The sequence below is a fragment of the Melopsittacus undulatus genome, chromosome 5 (genome assembly GCF_012275295.1).
Source record: "Melopsittacus undulatus isolate bMelUnd1 chromosome 5, bMelUnd1.mat.Z, whole genome shotgun sequence".
Lineage (NCBI taxonomy): Eukaryota > Metazoa > Chordata > Aves > Psittaciformes > Psittaculidae > Melopsittacus > Melopsittacus undulatus.
The window spans coordinates 32251397-32277663 of NC_047531.1; the positions used below are offsets into that span (position 1 = coordinate 32251397).

At 35.7% G+C, this 26267-nt stretch overlaps 1 protein-coding gene across 2 annotated transcripts in view; it reads right to left on the reverse strand.

Moving 5' to 3' along the window:
* CACNA2D1 (calcium voltage-gated channel auxiliary subunit alpha2delta 1) overlaps positions 1-26267 on the reverse strand; it is a 398283-nt gene that overhangs the window by 4940 nt on the left and 367076 nt on the right. Inside the window, exons 25-39 of one of the 2 annotated variants that reach the window (XM_031048307.2) lie at positions 25670-25767; positions 23352-23436; positions 23083-23145; positions 21899-22002; positions 20560-20646; positions 20134-20201; positions 18426-18464; positions 17129-17200; positions 16431-16583; positions 16291-16343; positions 13645-13700; positions 13372-13501; positions 11413-11525; positions 8284-8366; positions 6814-6972 (exon numbers count right to left, since the gene is read on the reverse strand). In XM_031048307.2, coding sequence (XP_030904167.1) covers positions 6814-6972; positions 8284-8366; positions 11413-11525; positions 13372-13501; positions 13645-13700; positions 16291-16343; positions 16431-16583; positions 17129-17200; positions 18426-18464; positions 20134-20201; positions 20560-20646; positions 21899-22002; positions 23083-23145; positions 23352-23436; positions 25670-25767 — 1363 coding nt within the window. Of the gene's footprint in view, positions 1-6813; positions 6973-8283; positions 8367-11412; positions 11526-13371; positions 13502-13644; positions 13701-16290; positions 16344-16430; positions 16584-17128; positions 17201-18425; positions 18465-20133; positions 20202-20559; positions 20647-21898; positions 22003-23082; positions 23146-23351; positions 23437-25669; positions 25768-26267 lie in introns of those variants that run through there. The other variant, XM_013128868.3, reaches the window with a different exon arrangement.

The following is a 26267-nucleotide window of genomic DNA, read 5'->3' on the forward strand; positions in this document are numbered from 1 at the left end:
CATCAATTTGGAGATTCTGAGTATCACTTTATTGTGAGGAAAGATGGAAAACCAGATACCTTTTAAAGATTAGAAAATGAATACCAGAATATGTTCATGTCTGTTTCATTAACATGGTCACACATTAAGATGAATATGCAGTGGAGATATGATCATACACAATGAAAATCCTTTCTCTGTCTCTGATGCTATATTTAAACACAAGAACCAAATTTTCTATTGGCTTTTTGTACACATTTGATGAAGTCCCTGGAGAAGACACCCTCCAGCTTGAGGACTTGCTTTGAGCTGCACCACTCTGTCATGCATCAGTGGACCTAACTATTCATTATACCACACAGCAATCACGCCTCTTTTCCCCATTCCTTTTTATTACTGATTGCTGTTAGCCAGTCTCACTCTGCCTATAATTCATAATATCTTCCACATTATGGACTTACTCATTAGTCTGGCTGAAATAGGTTTGATACCTGTTCTTAGTAACTCTTCACACCTTCTTGTTTCTCAGAACTGTGGAAATCTATGGTTAGCTGCCAAGAACACCAGAACAATGTTCCAGCAATCCCCTGTACCGGTAGCTCTGAAGGCTGAAAATACCTGCTCTTTCTCTTGTTTTCATTGTATTCTGTACCCACAGTATAAACAGACACTTTCCATTTTCCAAGGGATCCCAAGACTCCAATGGCAAGACAATAGTGTAGGTGGGAAGGGACTTAGATATAGTAAGAACTGGGAAGACTTCTTGAACAGGAAGAACATGTACAGGGAAAGACAGACTGCACCTTAACAGTAACAGAGCCCGCCTGTTTGCACAGACATTAAAAAGGCTTTAGAAATTAAAGCAGAGAGCCAATGGACATGAACAGCCCCTGGGTCAGAACGACATGCCACTGAGGCACATGTAACTAATACTCAGTGTGTCTCAGAAGAGGGTGTGGGGGTTACGGATAAATAGTGCAATCAGCATAAATATGGAAGGGTCAGTAAAACACCTTTGATTTATTGGCACATCCTAAAGCAAAACTTTCAAGTGCTTCTGCACTAATGCTAGGAAGATAAAATTAGGATGGGGGAATGAAGATAAGTCATTAATGAACCATCCCAATAGAACACACATATCAGAAAGCTGCTGGAAAGAAACGAATCAGTAGCACAGAGCATTGCCAGGCTACCAAATTTGTAAGACTGGCAGCGAAGGACATACAGCAGAAGCATGTAAAGTATTAAAGGATAATACAAAGTGTAATAGCATGAAAGTATTACAGGAAAAGGAAAGTGTTATGGAATCTCTGTAAGGGTAAGAAGTATCAGAGTCTAATAATAAAAATTTAAAACTAGAATTGCACTGTTGAGCACCCTGTCAAAGTGACAATATCATTTATGAAATGTTATATTATATTAGAAAAGCCATGTATAAACTGTATCGATGCATTACCAAAAAGAGATGTAGAGATATTTTCGGATATGATAAATGACTGTCTTTTGGAATAAACAGCATTTGAATCTTTACTGGTGTAAGGGTCCCTCTTCAAATCCACTAGCAGACAGCTGCTCTGTATAGCTCTAGTAGACCACAATGCAATAGGATTTACCTTATTAGCTAAGAGATTAGACCAAACAAATTCAAACCAAAAGATACCAATTTCAAGAAAGGGAATTAGGTGAAAATTACCAAAAGCAGTTAAAAGACCCACCAAAACAAAACAAACAAACCCAAGAAAACAGAAAAAACAAACTTTAACCAACAAAAAACAGCAGAAAAAAGGCAATAGAAGCATCATCTCAAAAAGCAAGTACCTCAAGAGGATCCAGAAGGATATTTAGAAATATCAATTTAAAAAAACAGGTAAAACAAATGTCAAAATTAGAACAATTAACCACCCAACCCTCACCACCTTCTTCCCCCCCTAAAATCCAACCTCCAACAAATTACACCTCCCAAAATAAACCAAACACAGCCACCTAAAAAACACCCCTGCATGACTCAGTAAGGAAATTAAGTACACTGTCATAGGGAAAAGGTCAGTATTTAAGAAAACATGTTTACTCAAATGGACAAGAATGGGAGAGCACATGAAAATGGCAGATTAGATATAAACAGGAAATTAAGAATGCTGATGAAGATTTTTTTTATGACCTCCCTGAAAAATATGCTGAAAATGATAATGGAAAGTTTCAAATAAATCAAAAGCATGAAGCCAAATATGGAGTTAGGGCAACTGCATGATAACAGACATGTAAAGAGGGAACTTGGGAATTACAGGGCATAGCAAAGGACTTTAGTGAGTTCTTTGTGTCAGTTTTAAGAGGCAAGAACCTTAATGAGATTCCCACTACACACAATGAATTCTTTTCAAAGCGGAGAGGTGACAGGAATTGGAATCAGTTTGGAGCAAATACATGGAAAATCAGGTACAGCAGTCCAATTAGACTCAATAAGTCATCAGAAATTAAAGCATCCACCAACAGTCTCTTTTAGAAACTTGGATGTAAAGACAAAAAACAACTCCCCCCCTGGACCAAATCACTCCCCCCCCTAGACCAAATCAAACCAAGCCAAAACAAAACAAAATCCAGCATTCAAGTTCTACAAGGAAATAAAAAAAAAAAAGGCAGGAAAAAAACATAGTCATTTCATTCTCTCCTAAAGCAAACAGCTCACGCTAGCTGCCATTCGTTACAAATAGTAGCCATTTCCAGACATGTCTCTGTGATCTATTAGCTTTGTAACTCAGTTCTATAATTTTGGCTTAGGTTTTTTTTTTTTTTTTTTTTTTTTTTTTAGCTGAGTCCACTCTGCAAGTCCAAAATTCCTAAGGTTTGCGGTCAAAAGTAAGTCATAAGTGAACTCTGCTGCACCAGATTTGGAGTAGGATGCTAACATTTGAAGATGCACTGAACTTTCTGGTTTATTTAGTTTGGCTCTGTCACTTTTTCACATCTGCATTGTGTCTTGTCCTGTAGTTTCAGTTCTATTGAAAGAAACTAAAAATAATGCTGTTGTTTCTTCCTCACAGTGAGTACCATCAGAAGCAGAATTATCAGTAATAGTTTCTTCTAACATGAATTCAATGAACAGTACTCTGTTACCTCTTGGCATTTATGATTCTTATAACTGAAATTACTTAGAAGAGTAATCTTTGAAGAAATAGTCTAAAGAAAAGCACAAGGTTTAAAATTTTCCAACAGAGGGGAAATGTCTGGAGAATAAGAAAGAAGTAAACTGAAGGTCTTAAACAAAGTTGTGCATAATATGAAGGGAAAAATATCATTATAGTGAAAACAGCACCCAGGATAAACACAGAGTAGATGGACCTCCACATATATAATTATACAGTATTCAGCTTTCATGTCACTCTGCATTATACTAAATATTGGGAAAAATACATTCATTAATCCTACCACTAAATGTACTTTAAAAAAAAATCCATTCTGTTCCCTATTTCTATTCACTTTTTGAGAGGTTTTCTTTTGTTGTGAGGGGTTTTTTAATGGTATGACAATTTATGGGCACTGCTTTTACATTCCACAGTTATCCTGCATAATATTCTCATTGGACTAAAAATAAATATCTTAATATCTTTTGCTCTCTCCCTGAGACTACACAGAGCAGTTTTTAAAGGATTCACAACGTCACAACACTTTAGAATGTCTTGGAAGGCTCATGTAGGGAAGGCATCTTCTTACAAATGACACAGTTAAACTGTTCTGGACAAAAGTATACAAGGTTTATACACATATTTGAAGGTTGGTGAGATTTTAAACTAATGATCAAAGTAATTGAATTTCTGAGGTTTTACCAATTTACCACAGTAAACCAGCAGTTCTGCAAAGAACAATTTTTAAGTATTCTCTTTGGAACCAGTTATTCCTTGGTATCCCAAGCCAAGACGAAAATAGTAGTGGCAAAGAAGATACGGTAAATCCTATCTAAACTACTTTTTTCTCCCCAGCATTGCACATCGTCATTTTCCTGTGTGCTTTAAGTGTTGTGAAAATTACAAGAAATGCGATCCCATCATTAACTTGGAACCAGATTGAGGAAAATGTCAGTTTTGAATGGTCTTCAAAATGTCATCTTTGAAAACACTTCCACTCTACCTGAGCTTTAAGAAAACTTCTCACTGTTTCCTGTAATTGTTATTACTGAGGTTTCTCATAAAATCTCTTAACAGATTACACACCATCAGTTTATTTTATGTCTAACTCAAACAGTGCAATTAGACACTGAACTTTTTTAAGCAGTTTCACTGAAATTGTCCAGCCCATTGCATTAGTCACTATTACATTAGTCACACAGAAAACCTGAATAACCAACAGATCAGTTGGGGTTGTCCTTTCCTTGTTGTCTTCTAAATAATACTCAGTCTATTATTTCCCTTTGAAGACAGAAATAATGAAAAGAAATTGGAAAGAATCTTTTTTAGCCAGTTTAATTTCATCAGAAGTGTATCAGAAATTTCTTGCATTAATAATTCACGTGTCAAGTTTTCTTGCATGCTTCAGGTATAGAAGCATCAAATCCAAATGTCATCCCCTTCATGTCATGCCTTACTGTGATAACTTTAAAGAGGGTTATTAGAGGGTTATTTTACATCATCATACTGTGAAAATTATTCAGCAAGTGCAGAATGGAAATGAATGCTTTTGTAAAACCATATATTCACTGTTAAGTATCAAAGCCACATATTCATTGATTATACCAACATTTTCTTGAAAGCAGTGCCAGTCCAAATTCTTAAAAATACACATGCAAATATAAGTACATATATATACACATACACGTCTAAGTCTATAAAAATACTTGTTACTCCCTTAGAAGCACACTGTAACTTTTTAATGTACTAAAACTTTGTCTTGAAACCTTAATCAAAGGATAAAGCAACAATATCTGCCAAAAAAGCTTCTGAACTGGCCTTTGTCATACCTGGTTACTTCAAAGTTATACCGTTTATAAGCATATATGTTAAATACTTCATATTGCATGGAGAAGATCTTTGCTTTTACTCAAGAGCCATTTCAAGTTCCAATGCATGGTCTTTCATAAGTATATGTTGCTCTCCTTTGGCTGGAATATCACACAAAGCTGTCAAAGCTGTCCAGCCACCCACATGTAGATCAGGGTTACAGCCAATCCCACCAAGATGTACACAGTTGTCTGGGCTGCCAATCACCCTCAATTCTCTGTCTGACATCCCTGGGAGCTGACAGCAATAAGACATTCCCAGAAGGGGCTAAAGACTTGTAGAATTCTTATTATCAGGTATGGCAAACAAAAAGAGTGCATGTACAGAGTAAGAGTAAGCTACTCAAGGTGGTGGTAAAGACTACTTTTTTACCCTTGATGAAAAAACCCCAAACCAGTTGCCACTATTGAACCTGATCAGCTGGTTTGTATCTGTGTTGGCTTCAGTGATTTTAATAAAACTACATAGATTAATGTACAGTGAGAATAGATTTCTAAAATCACAAAATTATTAAAAACAGGATGGATGAACAGAACGACCTTTATAACACTCTGCTGCCAAAGATCTATCAACTACAATTAGATTTTGTGGGTTTCCCAGTATTTTGGTTGAGCAGAAATACCATTTTGGGAATAAAGAATTCAGCTCAAGGTGAGTCTCTGCTGCTTTATGTACATTGGACAGTAGCTTTTTAATTAAAACAAGGTTACTTACAGAGCAAATTGCATGAGTAAGAATATGAGATGTTAATCTTCCAGATTTTAATGTGAAATACCACTATCTTGGGGGAAGGGACTTTGACCTTTTCTAAAACCTTCAACCATAGTTGTGCAAGTTCCTAAGTTTGCTAGAAATTACATCATTTAAACACAGGATAGGAAACTCCAAAATTACTCAGATACAGCTGTTAAACAGAACTTGAAGCTTTTTTCCACTGATGTTTGAGTGCTATCCATTGAACCTTCCCCCAAGTATAAAGATAATATAAATTATTGAGAAAATGAGTGCTCCAAATTGTTACAATTTTCAATGTTTTACCACCCTAACTCTGATAAATTACATTTCCGTCTCTCAGTTGTTTTACTTTGATAGGTATGTTAGTATCTCCTTCTAGTGGTTTTCTGAGTAATAATATTGATCAGAAACCCCTTCAGTGTAAAGTAAAAGGTCATTAATTTTGTTCCCTTTAGATCAGCAGTTCCCTGCATACATGTCACTAGCACAACAATGCACACTTTCACACCATTAAATGTCTAAAATGCCAAGGCTTTTGTTATGAGATCCAGAAACTATATTAGGTCAATAAGGTACCTGTGTATTTCATTAGAAGAAACTTGCTACAATTAGGCAATGAGTTGCAAAAATATAGGAAGTAAAAATATAATTTTATGAATTCACAGTTTAAGCAAGTTGATATTCACTGTTACCTTCCATCATTAACATTTGTGTTAATGTGAATGCAGTGAAAACTCCTTAATCATTAGCAACGCTTACTCATTCTTGCTATCCCTACACACAGCTTTATTTTTGCAGGTATAATCTCTCCTCATTACTTTTACCTTTGTGTAGAAAACTTTCTTCTTCTGTTCATTTTAATAGGGACAAGGAAAAACATTCTTAAGGGAATGACACTGATTCAGTTGGTAAATGTGCTATCTCAGGGTTGAAGAAACAGGTTCCCATGTCTTTGTATTTGCTATGGGAAATGCCCTTGTGTTCTGTAATTGTGATTTACAAGGCTCCAGATAAGGTTTTTTTATATTTAATTTCCCTTAACATTGCAATAGTAATTTGATTTGGATTGCTGCTTTTGGGACTTGCTTCATTCTGTTTTCTTTTGTTATGTTTAGTAAGTAAAAAAGTCTGCTAATTTTTTAAGCCAAGAACAAAACAAAAAATTAGAGAAAGGAACTGACCATCCACACCACATGAAAACTTGCAGAAAAATGAAGATAGGAGCGGACGTCATGGCAGAGGCACGACTCGTTGTGCATATAGGCTGATCCTATTAATAACAGGCAAAGTAGCAAGTAGAGGAAAGGAAAGAAAACACAGAAAAAAAGACACACAAGATGAGATATCATGCAGATTGCTGCAGTTAGCAGAGTTAATGTGAAAGCATCCACCCAAGAGCAAGAGATTGACAGCAAATTTTGCAAATAAACTTAACCAAAACAATCCATTCTTACAGAACACATGACTTACACACTGATTAGCACATCAAGCTAGTGAGCAAGAGTTGTACTTTCACACATAATTGTATCAGGAAGGTTTGGATTACATTTACAGTGGCCAGATAGTTTTTGGATGGTTTTTCAACTTTGTTTAAACTTTGCTGGCCAGTAAGAAGATTCCCTTTTTAAAATAAAATTTAGTTATTTGAAGAAAAATGCACTGATTACCAACTGTCTGGACTTTAACACTGCTGACATTGCAGCAAATGTGCCCCGTAAAAGAAAAGCAGAGAATATATTGTAAAAAAAACTTGCATTCGTATACAGCAGTTATATTCAACTAAGTGCACTAGATTTGGACAATCCCTTGCAGAAATGGGATGAGGCATTATAAATGCTCTTTAAAAATATCTATTTTATATAATGCCAGGTACTTATGTGTTCAGTACTTTTTATCTTGAAATTTATACTGAATATTTTGAATTCAACATTTTCTCTTTCATAAAGTATTTTGAGAGGTAAAACAGAGAGTATATTAAAAATAATCACTATACATGGCAGTTATAACCTCTTTCCTTCAAAACTGTTATGCATACCTTACAAGGAGTACTAAACAGCATAGTTTTGATGATTTCAGTAAACCAATGCTCTTTTATACCTGCTGAGAATGCAACTCAAGGTCAATACGTATTTGAAGAATTTTTAAGAGGTATAATATACTAAACTATATGTTTTAAAACAGTTATCAACTCCTTAAATAGTATTTGGAAATACTAGGATAAAATATTACTTCTGAGCCAGGATTATTATCTATTTGTGAAAGCCATAGAAGAACTGATTTTGACAGCACTTTACAGAGACCGTCAGTTTTATACTTGCTGATTTTTTTTTGTTTTAGTGGGAATCATGTGTGAAAGTTCAATGGCTATAGGAAAGGCAGATAAGAAAGCAGCTGTTAATTTTATGTTAATCATGGGATACTTGGAAGTAGAGTGGCTATGGTCTAGAGTGAACAGTATGTTTAGTGATAGGTAAGTTACCAGGCACCAAGGTATATTTAAACATAGTTTTCACTGCTCTTCTAAAATAGTTCTACAAGTGCTTTTGAAGATAGTCTTAAAGTCTTACAAGTTCAGTTTTACCTGTTTGGCTTCATCGAAACAGACATCAGGACCTTTTCTGTATCTAGGTTGTTTGACCATTTCACAAGGATTTGGCCCTTCATCTGTTTCTCTGGTTAAGGAGCATGACTGTTTTTTCTGCATCAGACATTAACAGGATTAACATTCTGTTTTTGACTCTGTGGGGAAGATTTATTCTAATTCAGATATTGAAATAAACATCAATACTCACCATTCTCTGTTTAAATTAAAGAAAACCAAACCAAACATCCAGATAAATAAAATACACTGCTTTAGTCAAAGAAATAAACATCCTGTATGACTTTTTAGAACCAATACTTCCAGAATCATACACAAAATAAAAATAAACCATGAAGTTTTAAAAGAATTTCTGTATTGCTTTTATTGACATTGCATAAATATTACTTAAAATATTTGATAAAGTAATAAACTTTCAATACTGATGATTGGTTATAGCATACGTTAGCACAGAGTTACTGTGCTCAAATAAAGATACATGAGAAGAAGAAGCCTGTTTGAAAGCATGTTATATGCATGCTGAAAATTGCAATGAAGGCCTGTAAGAACTACTGGTTTCATTATGTGTACATCTCTAGTACCCCAAAAGTCAGAGACAACATCATCCTGATGTTGGTATAGAGAGTTAATGACAGAAAACCTAATGAGATCTCATTAGCATTTCAGTGATGAGGGAGACAAAGAAAATGCTGTCCAAACTAATAGCAGAACAGCAGGATAGAAACGGGACCAGTGACATGCTACTAATTAGCTAACTGTAAACATGAGGTAGTGCTTTAGCTTTTTTCTCTGAAATCTGAAATTGCTGATATTTAAGTGTAAATGCTACACTTCACATTTGCCACAGGCTAATAATGGACACAAGTTACAGCAGCAAGTTTGAAAGGCATGGATGTGGTATACTGAAAAACTGCCTTCTCTTTGAAACCTGCTTGTATTACCATTCACTAAGTTAAGGGTTTTTTTCTTCCACAGTTGGTAGTATACACATTAAAGCTAATCTAAAGTGTTAAAAAAAAATGAGCACCAAGACTTTACTTATCTAATTAGCTCTAACTTGAAGCAATCCTATGCATACACTACTGTGGAGTACTACAGCAGTTTAATTGCAATGAGTGGAGATGCCCAACGGAAGAGAAGGCAAGAGGACAGGGAATTTAGTTGCACACATCTATATCTGTCTTTGTCCCAGTGTTATCAGATTCACCTCTTTTTTCCTCTGCCAGGGCCCAGCTGAAAGGGAATCATAGAATAGTTAGGGTTGGAAAGGACCCTAAGATCATCTAGTTCCAAGTCAAACCTCAGAAATATTCTAAGAGTAACGTGCATGAGGAAAGCTGTATCAGCCAGAAGGAAGCATAGTCTAATAATAACCATCTGAATAGCACCCAAAGGTCATTCTGTCTACTTGTGTGATGTTATGCTACATCTGCATTTCATAATGTACCTTAGTTATAGAAAAGAGAGAATAGCTTAGTACTGCATAGTGGGAACAGAGATGAAATAGTGCATTTAGTCAATATAAGCCCACCCAGCTGCTCTGGGTCGTTTACTGCTTTCTAGAAGGTTTCAGGTCTGCAGGGAAAGGCAAGTCATGTGCCCATTTCCCACCAAACGTGCTCAATTTCTTATAGCAAGCACTGTGTATAAATTCAGACAGTGGCAACAGTTAATCAAACTGTCATGGACTGGAGCCAATTAGAATATTGGGCTGTGTTTACATAGTTCTGTGATGACATGGGTATTTCTTCCACTCCAATGTAACTTCCTTTTCAACCCAAGCGTAGATGGAATTCTAGTTTTATTCATGTGGCAATGAATGCATTGCTTGTGCCAAAGAAACACAGTCATTTCTACCACCATCTGCTTTTCTTTCAGGAATGGGAGAAGCTGTCTCAACTAACTTCCTGACATGGACAAAGGTATTACCAATTGTTTCCCATATTCTGTTCATACTAATCCAAATTATAATTTGATTTACCAACTCTGGCATATTATCCTTAAGCAGAGAAAAATTAAAATAGATTTATCCTGGCCTAGAATATGTATTTGTCGGTTTTATGTATTACCATTAGCATCTCCTACAGGTATCTAAACAAGTGAACAGGCTAAAGGCATAGAGATTGGCATGGAGGCAGTTGTAAATAAGAACCACCCTTCACATGCTTTTAATTTCAATGCATCAGTTGCAAGGACTCTGCTTAGCATATAAACCACTTATGTCTCCAGCCAGCTCTGAAGAAATTTTATGCTAGCAGCTGGGTAAACTTTAGCCTTTGATGGTTAAAGCAGTTTCCACAAGAAGTAAAAAGTTCTCACTGGCACTGAGAACACACTAATGTCCTCCATCACTTTACCTCAGTGTTCCAAGCACCCCAACTTTTAACAACCAAATGCTCTTATCTTGGTGTTGCCCTTTTTTGTTATATCTTGAGACAAACATGACATACCCTTGTCTTTTCTAAAACCTGAACAAACCCAAACAGGCTTCCTTGCCTGTCCTGTGCTCTAGATGCCAACAACCTTGGTGGCCCTTCACTGGACTTCCTCCAGTATGCAACTGTGGTAGTGGGGAGCCCCAAACCGTACACTGAATTCCAGATGTGGTCTCGCTAATGTTGAAGAGACAGCATGGATCAATCCTCCCAGCCTGCTGACTACACCCTTGTTACCATAGCTCAGGATGAGACTAGCCCTTTTTATTGTAAAGCACAGTGCCCATTGATGTTCAACTTCTTGTCCATTATGATTCTCAAGTCCTTTTCTGCAAAGCTGTTCCTAGTCACTCTGCTCCCAGCCTGTCCAGCTGCATATAATTTTGTGTCCTGGATCTAAAACTTTGCATCTGCCTTTTGGAAACTTCATTAAGTTCCTGTAAGCCCATTTCTGTTTAGGTCCTCATGAATAACAGCTTTGCTTCCTACCTCAGTGCCTCCTGCTGCAGACCATTTGGTGTATCATCCACAAATATCTGCTCCTTCAAGTACTTTAGTGGCAACCATGCTATTAACATGTATACAAAAGGGCCATTTTTTCCCCCCTAAATATATTCCACCATCTCATTGCCAAAAATCAATCCACACTATTAAATAATACGATCTTAAAGGATACCCGGCTTCTCTGCTTGCATGAGTGGCTTTGGGTCACAGGAGCGGCACAGCAGTTGGCTGTCACTAATAATGAATACTAGATTGGTGTTTGAAATCTTCTCTGCATGGTAAAGTCTGGAAAAAAAAAGCCAACAAAAGCCTATGTTTAAATGAAGCAAGGAAATCCCTGTTTGAGAAGGACACACAGCATTGGAATAGAAGTAATTCAACTTCACAGATTCAGTCTGCCTGCTACTGTTTAGCTTTCTCATTAATTAACATCAAGCAACGTTTATAACAAATTTTGTAATCTTTTTGACATTTCCATGGTCCTCCTTTCAACTAGACTTATTGGTGGAAAAAATTGAAAAGAGCATAAAGTGAATTTAATTGAGTTAATAGCTAGTTCTGTACTGCTACAACAGTAGCTGCACCAATTAATAAAACCAGTCCAGCATCAATTCCTCCCCTAACAACACTGAGAAACCCCCCAACCACAAAAAAACAAACAAAATAGAAATTTCCTGGAAAGGCAGGCAGCCCTTCAAAAACATCCCAGAGAAATAAATCTTAGTATTTCTCAGTCATTAATAAAATATGTTCTAGCTGTCAAAAAGAGGTAAAGTCAGGACAACCTGTCAGGTTAATTGCTTTTAGAGGTTTCAAATACATTTTAATACATATAAGCCAACAAATATACATATAAATCAACAAACAAATCTTTTAAAATAGGTGATTACCAGTCTATATAAGCAGAGTTTTGTTACTTAGGTGTGAATTGATTGGATTATTTCACAAATTTCACAGATGAAGAGATTGTACCACTGATTTGGTACAACAAGAGGACAAAATAACTGTTAATTAAATACCTTATTTTGTGCTTACGTATCTGGTTGTTTTACCAGCTTAAATTGTCCTTTCATATTCATTCTTACACCATGGCACTATTTTTGCAATATTAGTGAAAGGGCTCCTTCAGCCTCTTAGTAAGCTGAAGAACTCTTCTGAAAACTCTCCAGATTAAAAAACAAAACAAAACAACAAAAGCAAACCACAAACAAACAAAAAACAACCCCAAAACCAAAACCAAGTAAAAAAAACTTACAGAAAAAAAATCCAAAACCCCATTTTAATTAGTTCTCTGCACAACCAGGTACCGTACAAACACATACTAGCAACATGGAGGAGGAAGTATGGAAGTAGGAAAAAATGTCTTCATGTTTTGTCTGAATTCACCATATCCTCTATCTTTCTTTCCTGGCTTGAAATATTGTCTTCAAGCAGTTTGAAATTTTACTGTTAATTTTAATTTCCAATACATTTTCAGAAACTTCTAATATATGCAAACTTTCAACCCAGCCGGATTTTGCAAGAAACACAGAACTAGGTCCAAGGTGCTATGTTTCTAAAATATCAAGGGTTTTTTTTAACCATAACATTAAACATAATTTTGAGTAGGCACATGGAGCCTGAAAGTAAGTCTTTTAATCACAAACCAAAACAACATGGCTTGCTAAATAAGATCCACAGCTCTTAAATCATGAGCGCTATTGACTAGAAGGTAAATTTGAGGATAAATTGCACAATCTTTTTGACCACCAAAAACACCAGTACATAACCAGATTAAAGAAAATCATCTCCTTCTGAATATTGTGGAATGCCTTCAAGGTGACATAATAAATTTAAAAAATTCAAACTGTAGCAAGGGTAGAAAGACAATTTTCATGGAGTTTATTCAGACTATAAAATAAAAATTTGACCAAAATATTTCTATAATTCTTTAATTATCATTACTAAAATTCATTATAAATAAATACAAAACCCATGCAATTTATCATTTTACTGCCTATATACCCCTGTCTCTTTCTTATGCAAGTTTGGTGTAATTAATCAAAAATTTTTTGTTCCTATAATAGTGTCATTATCTTTTGGTAAATAAATGAATATCCGAAAGTTATTACTTATATTGAAGCAATTTTACCTGGAGCAGTTTATACAGTCTACAATCCCACCAAAGGATTTATCATCATTTTCAAAGAAATACTGAGTTTGCTCAGTGATACAGCTTGTTTTAGGCAGGGCGGCACCAAAATCATCATCTTCCATATCAGCTGACAGAAAGACAAAAATAAATAGATATAAAATGACACCTTTAAGTCACAGATGCAATGGGGAGATCCAGGTATGGCCCCCAGCCTAGATTCTTACCTTCTACTTCACTCAAAGTTGACTCTTTAACATTCTCTTGACTTACCTGCTTCAAGGAAACGTGGAAAAGTCAAGCTCAAAAACAGCTGCTGTAAGATAGACCTGAACACAAAAAGACAATTAAAGGCTCTTTGTCTTCTTTATATTTTAATGGATCCTTAAAAACTACTCAAATAAAAGTTATAAACAACACAGTCATCATGGCTTGTTTTGCATTTGCCAGTTATTAAAGCTGTCTTTTTTTAAACACTGCAGTTTGATTCTGGTTTCCTTCTCTCACTTTCTCCCAGGTCTTATTTCTCACTAATCTTTTATTCTGCTGTTGAGATTTGATACCATTTGTGCCCATAACTCACTTAATGGAAATGTTATCTTGTCATCCATGTCCTCCTTTTACACCTCTGTGGGAGGCGGAAGAGGCATGTTGGCATTCCTTTAACACTTCAACCAAGCAGAACTCCTTTTTAACACACTCAGGGAAAATGCTCTTGAATTAGATACTTTACACTGATTAAGGTTCATTAAATTGCTGAGAAGGAGACGACCACTGAAATATTACAAGTGTATTATAAACACAATTATTGTAGTAGTTGACTTTTAGAATCATCTCTGTTCCTGCTCTTGAGATATGAAATTCATTTTCCTCCTAGATGTAGTTGAAACACTTAAGACTTAAGGAGGTCCATTTCTTTAAGATTATTTTTCTTCACTCATTATCATATTTTTCCTATTTTATTTACTTGTATATCAACTTGCCACATACATGACCCCCTTCAATCTAACAACATGCCAAAACAGGAATTGCAAGTTATATTCTTTGACTCACTGCTTCTGCTTAAACATTCTAAGGTGTAGTTTCTTGTTATGTTTTAGGTGTGATTCTGCCTACAGATATGACCTCTTCTCGTGTCATTCTGTTCTAATGCCTGTTCGGCAGAGTAGAGGGAATGTATAATTTTATTCAGCTGCCGAGACTTTTTCCTTTTTTCCTAATCCAGGGTGATACACATGTAAAGAAACTGAATCTGCCTGTCACCTTTCCAGTGGAAGCACTGCCTGAATGAGGACTGGTTCATACCCTCATCTTTGTGCCTTGAATCATCAGATGGACAGTGCACCAACATGGATGAGAAGTGACCTGATGCCATTCAACAGTGATTCAATTTACTGACTAAAAATTGCAATGCTTCATAAGGGCTTACCACAGATTTTACAGGGAACTGAGTGAAAAAGGCAGCCTGTAAAATCCAAGTTAAAAGAGCGTGACGGAGAAATGATACATACTCTCTTAATGAGACGCTGATGCAGCCACATACATTTTGAATATTATCACTCACACCTTTATCCCACATTGTTTCCTGAAACACTATAGTTTTCTTTAATAACCTGGTTTCTCTTATTTCCTTGCATTTGCTTTTGCCAGGTGCCTCACTAATCCATTTTTGGTCAGCCCTTTTTCACCCTGCTTGCTTAATGGTCTTCTCTGCCTGCTTCTGACCTAGATTCCATTAAAAACATGTCCGTAGAAAGTACTTTCATGTGATGCTTTCAAGTTAAACATCACACAAAATAAACCTCAGGTCTAAATTGAGTCCAGACTACTGAGTCAGATTTGAACACTGATAAACTAAAGTTTCTCTGACAAGAGCTCAAGTTTCTCTTCTGGATTATTGCCCATCTCCAGTTTTTGAGGTTTGCTGTTGTCCAAGAAAACTGATATTTTTTCTGTTAACAAAATGTAACCAATAAAAACCAATATACAATTTTCATGGTGTTATCTGTGAGAAAATTACTATGTTTGTTCAGCTGCTACATATTTTAACTCTTAGCTTTATAAAGTAGGTAATTTATTCCAGCTGGATAATTATTATATATAAAAAAAAAAAAGCACCATAGAACTTTAGAAAAAGGAGCCATCTCCAAGAGTGCAATTGAGACCAGTGCAAAAGTACCACAACAGTCCCCATTACTTATCCAAACATGATGCTGGAAGGAGTGGCTCACAGCAGTATCTATCTACATGGCTCTGAAGTAAGTAAAATTCTCTCTGTGGCTATTACTAACAATGCAAACACCAAAGTAAAAAGAAAAGAAAGCTCCTAAATGGGTCTTTAGTTTCAAAATTTATCCAGCATTCTAATTGTGAAAGATAAACCCAATTACTGGTGTAATCCTGTCTCTCTCAAAGTCAATCTCAGAACTTCACAACAGTCCAGAAATACCAACTTTTGCCCTTGGCTACAGAAAATGAAGGTAGGCAATCCAAGAGATTCTATGATTCATGTGTTTTTGTAAAATGATTCCATTAAGGTGAGCACTGATTTTCTTAAGACTTCTTGCTAGAAGAAGGGAAAGATGATATTCTGAAATAGGGAACCAAGTGATCAATAATCCTAAAAGTAATAATTTCATCTGAACCTTCACACTTGCCAATCAGACTTACAACATTAATCACAAGTCTGATTCCTGAAACTGATTTAGTAGCTTCCTGTAGCTGATGTCTGAGTCAGAACACATAATCACAAAACCACACAAGAGTAGTTTTGTATTCAGCTGTTGGTAGAACACTGGAAGCACAGCCATGAATTTTCACCATGAGAAAGTGTATAAACTAAAGAATTCAGAGCAGGTTTACTATTCACCCACTGAATACTAGTTTGGACATACAGTTTTCTTACACTTTTGAACTTACCAGGCAGCTGCTGAAGCCCACCATCCTAGATGCAAAATATCTGTTATCGTAGGCTGGGAAAAAAAAACAGATGATGTTATTTGTATAAGCACCTGCCGACTTTTAAGGGAATGTCAGTAATCGCACAAGAGACTACTGACCACATAAGCAGAACGAAGTCCAGCTCCTTGCTTTGGTTCTTCTTCAGGATCGCAGACTGATTGATAGTCATACGACTTGTTAAAGGCATACAGGGACATGTTAATAAGGTTTCGCATCAGGCCAGGATCAATTTCACCAAAGAATCTTCCAATCTGATGAAGGAGCATATAAAGAGATGTTGAAGTATTTCCAGGTATTTTTCTCATTAAAAAGTAAAAAATTCTGTTTCCACCATGCACACACAATTTTTTTTTCCTCTACACAACTCATCTGGCTGCGCTGCTTATGCATTTATTTCTTTCTTTGACTATTTATCTCCCCAAAGCTTGGTTGTAACTCCAGTTTGACAATAATTGTTAAATGCACTATCAATGAGATTACCCTGCTCTGGGAAAAGCAAGAGAAATATGAGAAAGCAGGTGTGTCGACGCCATACTACTTGCCCTCACCATCACAGGTACATCAGCACCCTGACCTGCTTAAGGGCAGAGCACAAAGAATGCAACTTTGTAGGAGTATGGCATCTTAAGCCATAAGTAAAAGTGTGAAAAAGCCTTACAAAATAACTTGAAATTCTGATACAGCAAAATTTTTGTGATTCAGAAATGTTATCCTTAGGGTAAGTTGCAAGTGTTGTTTTTTTTTCTCTTAAAACTTCTCATTGTTTTTCATGTTCTGTCCTTAAAACTATACATACCTGTTGTGTATATTCATCCCGATTTGACATCAAAAGAAATCCACCATCGTCAAGGATAACACAGTCCACATGCTATTTTAAGAAAGTAAAATATGTTTTACAGGAAGGATTTGTCAGGACAACACTCTGTAAGGACGTGTATTTTATTCAACACTTCAGAATTATCTTTAGATCTATGTGGCTCAGGCTAAATCACAGCCCAACCCCATAGCCAAGGGCCAATATTAAGCTATAATAAGCAGCATTATCGTATTATAAAATTTTGTAAGATCAAAGGCTTATTAGTGGCTTAATTTCATAAAAGTTGTTTTGTAAATTCTTATTTGCTCAATACTTTGTTAGCTCTAAGAGTGCTATATCCTTATTAAATCTGATTATACTTGAATCTCAACTCATAATAAGGTACTATAACTTCTCATGTGTTTCAGCTATCCTTCAAGTCCTTTTCCATTTGCAGCTTTTAATGGTAAAAAGCTTTAAGGGCAGACTCTCAGCTTGCTAGTCATGATTATTTTCGCTTGCCAAGGACTGTAGTGGGTTTCTTCCAGGTGTCAGGTGCAGCAGTGAGAAGCACTGGTTCCCTGTGCTTTGCACTTTGTAAAAGATCCTAGCAGTCAGAGATTGGAAAGATAGCAGTGTAGCCAAATAGATAACCTCCCAGAGCACCCTTTTAGCTGCAACCCTTGCATTTAATGATCTTCACACTCCACAAAAGAATTCACAGAAGACCCGAGCAGAGAAAGCTTTTAAGCACATGTCAGAATCTGATACTGTGATAGTCCCTGAAGCTGTGCTCTTCTGAGCTACAGGATCCCCCCAGTCCTGCATGGGCTGGGAACAGCGGAGACAAAGATGACTAACGACTGTTGAAGGGCATATCACATACTCTGGTGCTTTTGAGTTTGTCTTTACTTCTCTAAGGTACTTCTAGTGCCTTTTTCTCAGAGTTTTGTTTTGTTTGCTTGTTTAATATTCCCTTTCCTCAGGATTCACCTCTTGTACTAAAATTACCATTACATTTCTCATCATGTCATTCTCTGTTGTTATCACTACCTTTTTTCTTCCCTCTAGTTCTCATAGCCCCATTGCAATGATTCTCACAACAACCACTTCATCTGAATTTTATACCCTTTTACCCCTTTATTTCCTTATCTTAATTTCTTTCTCAAAACATAAGTCCTGTTCTCTGTAAAATTAACCTTAAAATAATGACAGAATCATTGTCTTAGATAAATGTAGAGAGAATGAGTGAATTTTCACAATCTGCTGGATATTAATAAACTGAACATATTCTTACCATACTGTTTCTCTCACAGCCACAGATTTCACTGTTGCACTAAAAAAAAGTACATTAAAATTCACAAAAATGTTTCAATAGAAACTCTATTTTGCAGTGATATTAATCAAGACAAGAAGTGATTTGATTTTCAATATCTTTGTATTAAGTTAAATTAATTTTGAGTGTGCATAGTTTATCACAAAGATCTCTGTGAACAACCTGCATTCAGTAATTATCAACAGCATAATCTCTACTGTCTTTACAAAGTTTCTGATACATCTCCCTTTTTAAGTATCCTTAATATATTAGAGAAATATTAGTTTGGAGGACTTCTCAGGATGTACTGTTGTGAGTTGTAGAGAAATAACATGTACATTTACATGTATTTGGTATTTGGAAAGAAGGCCTAGGAGATCATAGAATCACAGAATAGTTAGGATTGGAAAGGACCTCAAGATCATCTAGTTCCAACCCCCCTGCCATGGGCAGGGACACCTCACACTAAACCAAGGCTTCATCCAACCTGGTCTTGAATACTGCCAGGGATGGAGCATTCACTACCTCCCTGGGCAACCCATTCCAGTACCTAACCACCCTCACAGTAAAGAATTTCTTCCTTAGATCCAGTCTAAACCTCTGCTGTTAAAGTTTCAACCCATTACCCCTTGTCCTATCACTACAGTCCCTAATGAATAGTCCCTCCCCAGCATCCCTGTAGGCCCCCTTCAGATACCTCTTCTCCAGGCTGAACAGCCCCAACTTTCTCAGCCTGTCTTCATATGGGAGGTGCTCCAGTCCCCTGATCGTATATTGCCAAGTGCCTTTTCTAGGATCATGAAAGGCTTCACCTTTATCAAAGCATGGGAATCCCAAGTGATAAAGGAAGGCCACCATCACAGTTAGGTTTCATGGCTTTGATTACATGTTCTTTTTCCCCTGCATTATGTCTATACAGACCAGTATAACTGTCTCCTTGCATTATGCTCTGAGCAAAACAATTACCAGATAATGCTGCAGTCATTCATCTCAAATTAATTCTGAGATTTTGCTCTTTATTTCTCTTTCCAGTTATGTATTTTTGTCCTTCACTGCTCTGACATTTAGGCAATGAATGTGCCTACACCTTGAAATACAGCTTTAATACCTACAATGGACATTGTTCTTAATTCCCTTAATACAGAAAAACAATAAATACTGACTCATATAATTGTTCCATAATTATGTTCATTTTGTGCCTCTCCTTCCCCAGTGTACATTAATTCCTTAGTTTTGCTTTCCCCTTTACACCTAAGCATTAGATATAAGGAATGAAAGGGTCATCTACTTATTTTGTTAAGTTCTGCTAAATTGCTGTGATGTTGGTTGCAATATAAGTCCTTATTGTTTACTGCTTACCTATTCTTAATATTAAATAAAAATAGATTCACCAGTTCTTTTGCAGATTTAATTAATTGCTACATCATAATCTTAGTAGGGAGCCTACTGGCTGGAATATGTCATTTTTTCTTTGTCTTTATCCATGTTCTGTAATTATGAAAGCAAGAAGTACAAAATACAGCCTATTTCAACATAGATTTATTTTGTGCGTTTGGATGATTTAAATACAACAACTAACTTGGCAACTATGCATCAGCGTTACTCTGGCACAAAGAGCTATTAGACCTATTTGTATCTGAAGCTTTGAGAAATGCAAATTAAGTTCAAAAAGACTTGTTCAATTGCTTACCAGGCTCTTGATTGTGGTTTTTGTGAAATTTTCCATCCAGCTGGTTGCATCAATTTTTATTCCAACAACTAACAAGAAATACATGAAAGTCTTTTTTAGTAAAATGAAAAAAAAAAAAGGTAACTGTAGAATCCTAAACATAGGGGAAAAATATCATAACATTTAAATTATTAAACTGGAAAAAGATAAAATATATTTTTTGCCCCGTTGTCTGACCACCAACATTCTTCATGAGACTAATAAATTAAGCACTCCGACTCAAGCACAGCCAGATCTTTGGCTTGATTTACCCTAGCAAGATTAAAACAGTCTCAGAGAAAAAAATGTTATATGAAGTGAAGTGCCTTTGAAATCACAATTAAATTTCTAATTCACTGTTGAGCAACAAGCAAATAACTAATATTTTTAGAGTGGTCTCTATCTTACCTGCTGGTTTCAGAAGCTTCCCATTAATTGTTATTTCCACAGCCTTGCTTACCATAATACCTGTTTCATAGCTATTGGCACCACTTTCTGAGAGTATAGAAAGGAAAAGAAAAAGAAGAAGAAAAGGTTAGGGTGATGTAACCTCTGAAATCAAAATTAATGATTGTTCAATACCCAGAATGATTCAAAAAAACCCTTTTTCAAAAGCACTGTACTGCGCATTTATCACCTGCTCAGATCACTAACATCTGGATGACAAAAAGGAACACGTTTGTTTAATTTTCTTCATTCACTTTTGGTACATGATTTCCCTGCTTCATAAAGTTACTGTAGTCTTTTTTTCTTTTCCTACAGACAGAGCTATGAATAGATTTACACATGTGAGCAGCTCTGTTAAAATCAGGATCTGAGCCAAAGATTTTATCCTGCTGTCGTCTGTGTATTTTTCAGTGCAGGGTGTACTGACACCACTTGCTGACCAACAATTACTTCTCTGACAGACTTCAGCCTCTTTTCAACACTGCTTAGTATGAAAAAGCAAGTTAAAAGTACATTCCCTGGAGCTCATGAGGAACAACAAAGGCTTCAGGGAATATAGTTAATTACCTTCTTAACATTTTATTGAGAAAAGATGTAAAAAATAAGTATGAAATAACAGCAATAAAACATCCCGTATGTTTAGGAGAGGAGTGTGTCATTTGTGGTAGCATCCGCCTTTTAGATGAGCTTGGCAAAATTAATGCTGCTCACATCAGTAACGAGTACTATCATACATATTTAGGTTTTAAATATCATGGTATTTCAGACAAATTGGTTTTGGTGAATAACAGCAATTTACAATAGAATTCAAAAGCAACATTTAAAGTCAGCAGTGGTGCAGTGGACTTCATTGTTGTGGCTATGGACCCTTGCTCCTGCTCCCCCAAGTTAGGTTTGGTGCTGAGGAAGTAAAAAGATCTCAGCTCAAGGAAGGATTTTTAAGGTAATGTAATTGTCCTTGAGTGCAGTATTTTTTCACTTCTCTTGAAACAATTTTGACAAAGCGTCTTTGTAAAAAAGTGTTTCAGTATAATACATGAACACCAGAACTCTGCATGTTTTCAGCTTTGCTGATTCTGAGCATACAGGGCCACTGTGTCAATAAAAACTATGATGTCTTTTGTTTAGTGCTCTCCTAGCTACCATTTCCTTAATAATGGGTGATATCCCAAGATTTTTTTCCATATGAAACGCCCCACTTGCATCCTTTGCCAGTGACTTCAACTGCTGTGGGAAACTGCCACAAGTACTCTTACATTTGCCTAGCTAGCTCTGACATTTCAAAACAGTGATGACTTACTGTTGTAGTATGGAGCTGTGAAAATATAGTTGTCATTATCTAAGCTCCGTTTATAGAAGCTGACTTCATAAGTTTCAGCATTTTCCAACCAATCTTCTCCTGCCCTAATCACACACATACACAAAAGTGATCAAAAAGATAGTTAGAGTCTCATTACAGTTGTGCTGCGGAATTATTACGGTCTTTTTAATGTTTCACAGTCAGAAACAATATGAGATTCATTCATATAGTCCTCAGACTTTGTCAGCTTTCCCTGGTTAACAGCAAGGTGTAATTATTAAAAAACCTTGAAAACAAAGAAGAAATTAGTATTCTTGGAAAAACATGGATCTGGTCTCATCATTTTTAGACATATTGAGACAAATATAACTGCAAAACTACTTACAAGAAAATATAATCAAAACTTTACAGCACATGCTAGCTCTGGAGAAATCACAGAATCATAGAATGGTTTGCGTTGGAAAGGATATTAAGATCATCTAGTTCCAACCCTGCTGCCACTGGTAGGAATGCCTCACCCTAGACCATGCTGCCCAAGGCTCTGTCATCCCAAAAGATTTTATATTATTAAGAACACCAAAACAGGAAAAAAAAAATGGAGAGCAAAATGCACTACCATTTTCCTATTTTTGGGAAACACAGGATAAACTAAGAGAATAGCTACGTTTTCCATTTACCAGTATATGTATACTGGTGCTCACACTACTCCCAGTCACTTGTGGGGATGTCTAGTTTATTATAGCATAACTTTCAAATTCCCTTTTTGCCCTCTGGTAATGATATATTTTTCTCTCCTGAAGTCCCTGGACCATTTGGTCTGCTCTTAATTAGTCTAAAAGATGACCTACTGCTTTACAGTACAGGCCTGCCAAGGAAAATGAGTGCTTAGAAGTAATTAGGGATTAGTATAGCCCACTGCTACTACAAGGGCACTGCATTCACTCTACACTGATTAGAAACCTGGATTACAAGACTTGTTATGGAAATAATGGTACAGATCAGTTTCAAGCAGTGACAAAGGTAAAAATCAAAGGAAAACAAGACATTCTGTTCATTTTATAGTTACTATAGTTACAGACCAGAATGTGTAGAAGTTGTTTTTCATTTGATAAACCCACTATTTAGCACTCCATTCTTTCAGGTTTCAAAATGATCATATTGTACTATTTTATAGTATTTGTTACCTTTTTGGGAACACTCTAGTAATTCCACCGTCTGTAACAACAAATTGTGCAACAACTCCATCACTGTAAGCAAAAATAAGACTTAAAATGAAAACTGACCAAAATTATCACAAGTTCCTATGCTAAGGGTTTCCATTTAAGTACATAACTGTGAATTAAATATCTATCCTGTGTAAAAATTAACTGTATATAAATATACATGCATATTATTTTAACAACAAACCTTGAAATGCATAAAAAAAATCACAGTCAATAAAATGAATACTTACAGAGACAGCTTACTCCAATAATTTTGGGCAAGGTCATTTGTAAATCCTGCATCCAGCAAAACTCTAATGATCATATCAGTATTACCTATCAAAAGAATTAAAACACATATATGACATGGAATTTCATAAAGTGGCTAAAATGAAACTGTGAGTTGTTGAGATTCTATAGCCACAAAAATTTGGCTATTCCTGTTGACATACTGTCTAACTTTAAATTATGTAAATCACTTATTAAATAGATTACTCTCACACTGTTGATTTCACTTAAACTTTTCCTTCAGTGTATACTAAAAAATTATCTTTCTGTCAGTGGAATAAGAAAGGTGATGAGGGTCCAGATCCTAACTTTGCAAAGTCCCTGTGCTAGACTCAGAAAGTAACCTATATTTAAAGCATGTGTTCACTCAAACACTTTTTACCTCAGGTGGTGAAACAAAACATTTTACTCTTATATGTTACAAAAAAATAGAGATAATTTGACTACAATGTAAATATATATCACCTGAGTCCCAGCCTCTCAACAAAACCTATTTGCCGTCTGCAGATGGGTACAGGGAGATAAACTAATTTTGAATTAGTCACTTAGGTTGATATGTCACCTTGCTGCATCCATATTTTTTTTCTAGAAATTAAACTGATAGTTTATATGAATAAAAATATCAAAAACATGTCTCTCAGAGCGATATTTATGTCTGCTAATATATAGACTCCTAATATTTTGTTTGGTCCATTTTCTGTTTAGGATCCCCTTGTGCTGCATTCTGCTCCAGAAAGTGAGACTTGATTACTTATAGGAAGCAGATGTTGAAGACAAGTAGGGTGAATTGCTTTTACTGTCCCCTTAGTGACAACAGAGGCAGTTGCCTGACTTTCTGGCTAACATCTAACAGGTTACCAAGCTTATAGATTATTTCTCTTTGGGGACTTTTGTAGTTATTCCTTTTGAAAAGCATTTTTAGCTGAGATAATTTTAATAGCTACTGTTCTCTTCAGTAAATACTGCTTACTTGTTCAGGAGACTATTTTAAAAATAACTTAAGTATTAGGAAAGAAAAGGGAAAAAGTGAAATTGTTGTGGATTCCGAAAGTAAATACAGCAATAATTTGATAACATTTTGGCATCATTACTTATTAGTCAATAGCATATACTACAATAGCACTACATGTGTCCTCAATATTTGCTTAAACTAGTGAATATCAAGCTAGAATTTTAATTTATTAACTAATTTAATCAGTTGGGGTCAATACCTTGATTTCTAAGATTGAGTCAAGAACTCCAGGAAAATTTTGGTCAGTCAGCAGCATGTCAGTGAACAAGATCACTCTATTAAGAACACCACCACCCACACATGCACACAAAAATAGCCTTTTGTGAGAAGATCGCACATCTAAGTGCACATTCCTTCAGTTACATGGTCTGATTCAGCAGAAAGATTCAGTGATCCATGACAATAACATGCTGAAAAGACGCAGGGAATGCAAAAAAAAACAAAAACCAAAAAAACCCCCAAAAAAACAACGTATATTCCAACTGCTTATAAATTATTAATAATGCTAAACACACTGGTATGCATAAACAAGCAAATCCAAACATTGAATTTTTCATTAGAACAAGACTTTAATGCATTACACATGATTCATTCAAAAGCATCAATTAATTTATTCTAAATGGAGTTTAAGGCCCAATTTCAGAACACAAATACCTTCCCAAAGACCAGTCTCACCACTGCAGCAGTTACACAACTCTGGGGTCTTAAACAACCCAGGCCCAAATGAGATCTCTTTAACCAATTTGTGAAACAGCAGTAGAACTTATCTTTTGCTCTGGTTATTGGCTATTTTACTTCTCAGCTCCTTTTCTTTACTTATTTTATTTATATACACTGGCAAGAAAGCAGACTGAAGATGTCATCACAAGATTTTAAAGTCTATTTGAGACTTACTTTGGCTGATGTACTAAAGAGAAAAAAACTACAGATTCAGAATATCTGGAGTGTATTAAAATGAACTAGTAGCATTTGCTGTTAGAAGAGAATGCTGAGAGGAACTGTGGAAAACACTGGAGGCATAATGCAATGTCCTGCAAACTTTCTTAAATAAAACCAGAAAACTGCAAACTAATTTGACAACCTCTACCTTGGGTAGAAAATACTGGCACTAGATGTATTTCTACTAAAAAAAGAATAAAATATCAAATCAGCAAAGATAAAAACCAAAAGCACATGATTTGGACATGAAAGCTGTCATTTCTACTAGTTCTCATTTACAAGTACGTATTTTCCTGCGGAAAAAATCAGTGAATTAAGAGGAATACTTACATGATGGACTGCTTGGAGTATTCCTGTCAATAAATTCATTGAAATTTAATAGAAATTCAGTGTTGTTTTCTGATTTTTTTACATCAGTACAATATTCTCTGAAAAAAAACCAGAACATTAATCTTCTCAGATTATAATCTCAGATATGATTCTCAGATAAAGCAGAGAAATATGGCTCAGCAATTCAGAAGTCCAAGTAGGACTGTGCAACTATCAGGCTGACACTACTGCATCAGTATGTTATGTTATGTTTGTTTGTTATGTTAACCATATTGAATATTTCAGGCATATACAAGAAATAAAGTGTTCAAGTCCCTGCCTGAATCTGTCATGTATGAGATTGGGCATAGTTTCCTAGAAAAATTATTCAGGACTAGCGTAGACCATGAAACTGGGAGATCGTAGTCTAAAATAAACAAGAAAATGCCCAGTGAACTTATACTGCTCCTGGGCTAAACTGTACTGAAAAATACATGAACTGCTCATTAAAACATAGTCACTTCATGCTCAACTAAGTCTGGATTTATGTGACACAGTCCTATCCTCTGAGAAGTCTTAAAGGCGATTTTAATAGGGTACATACCACATAAGCACATAA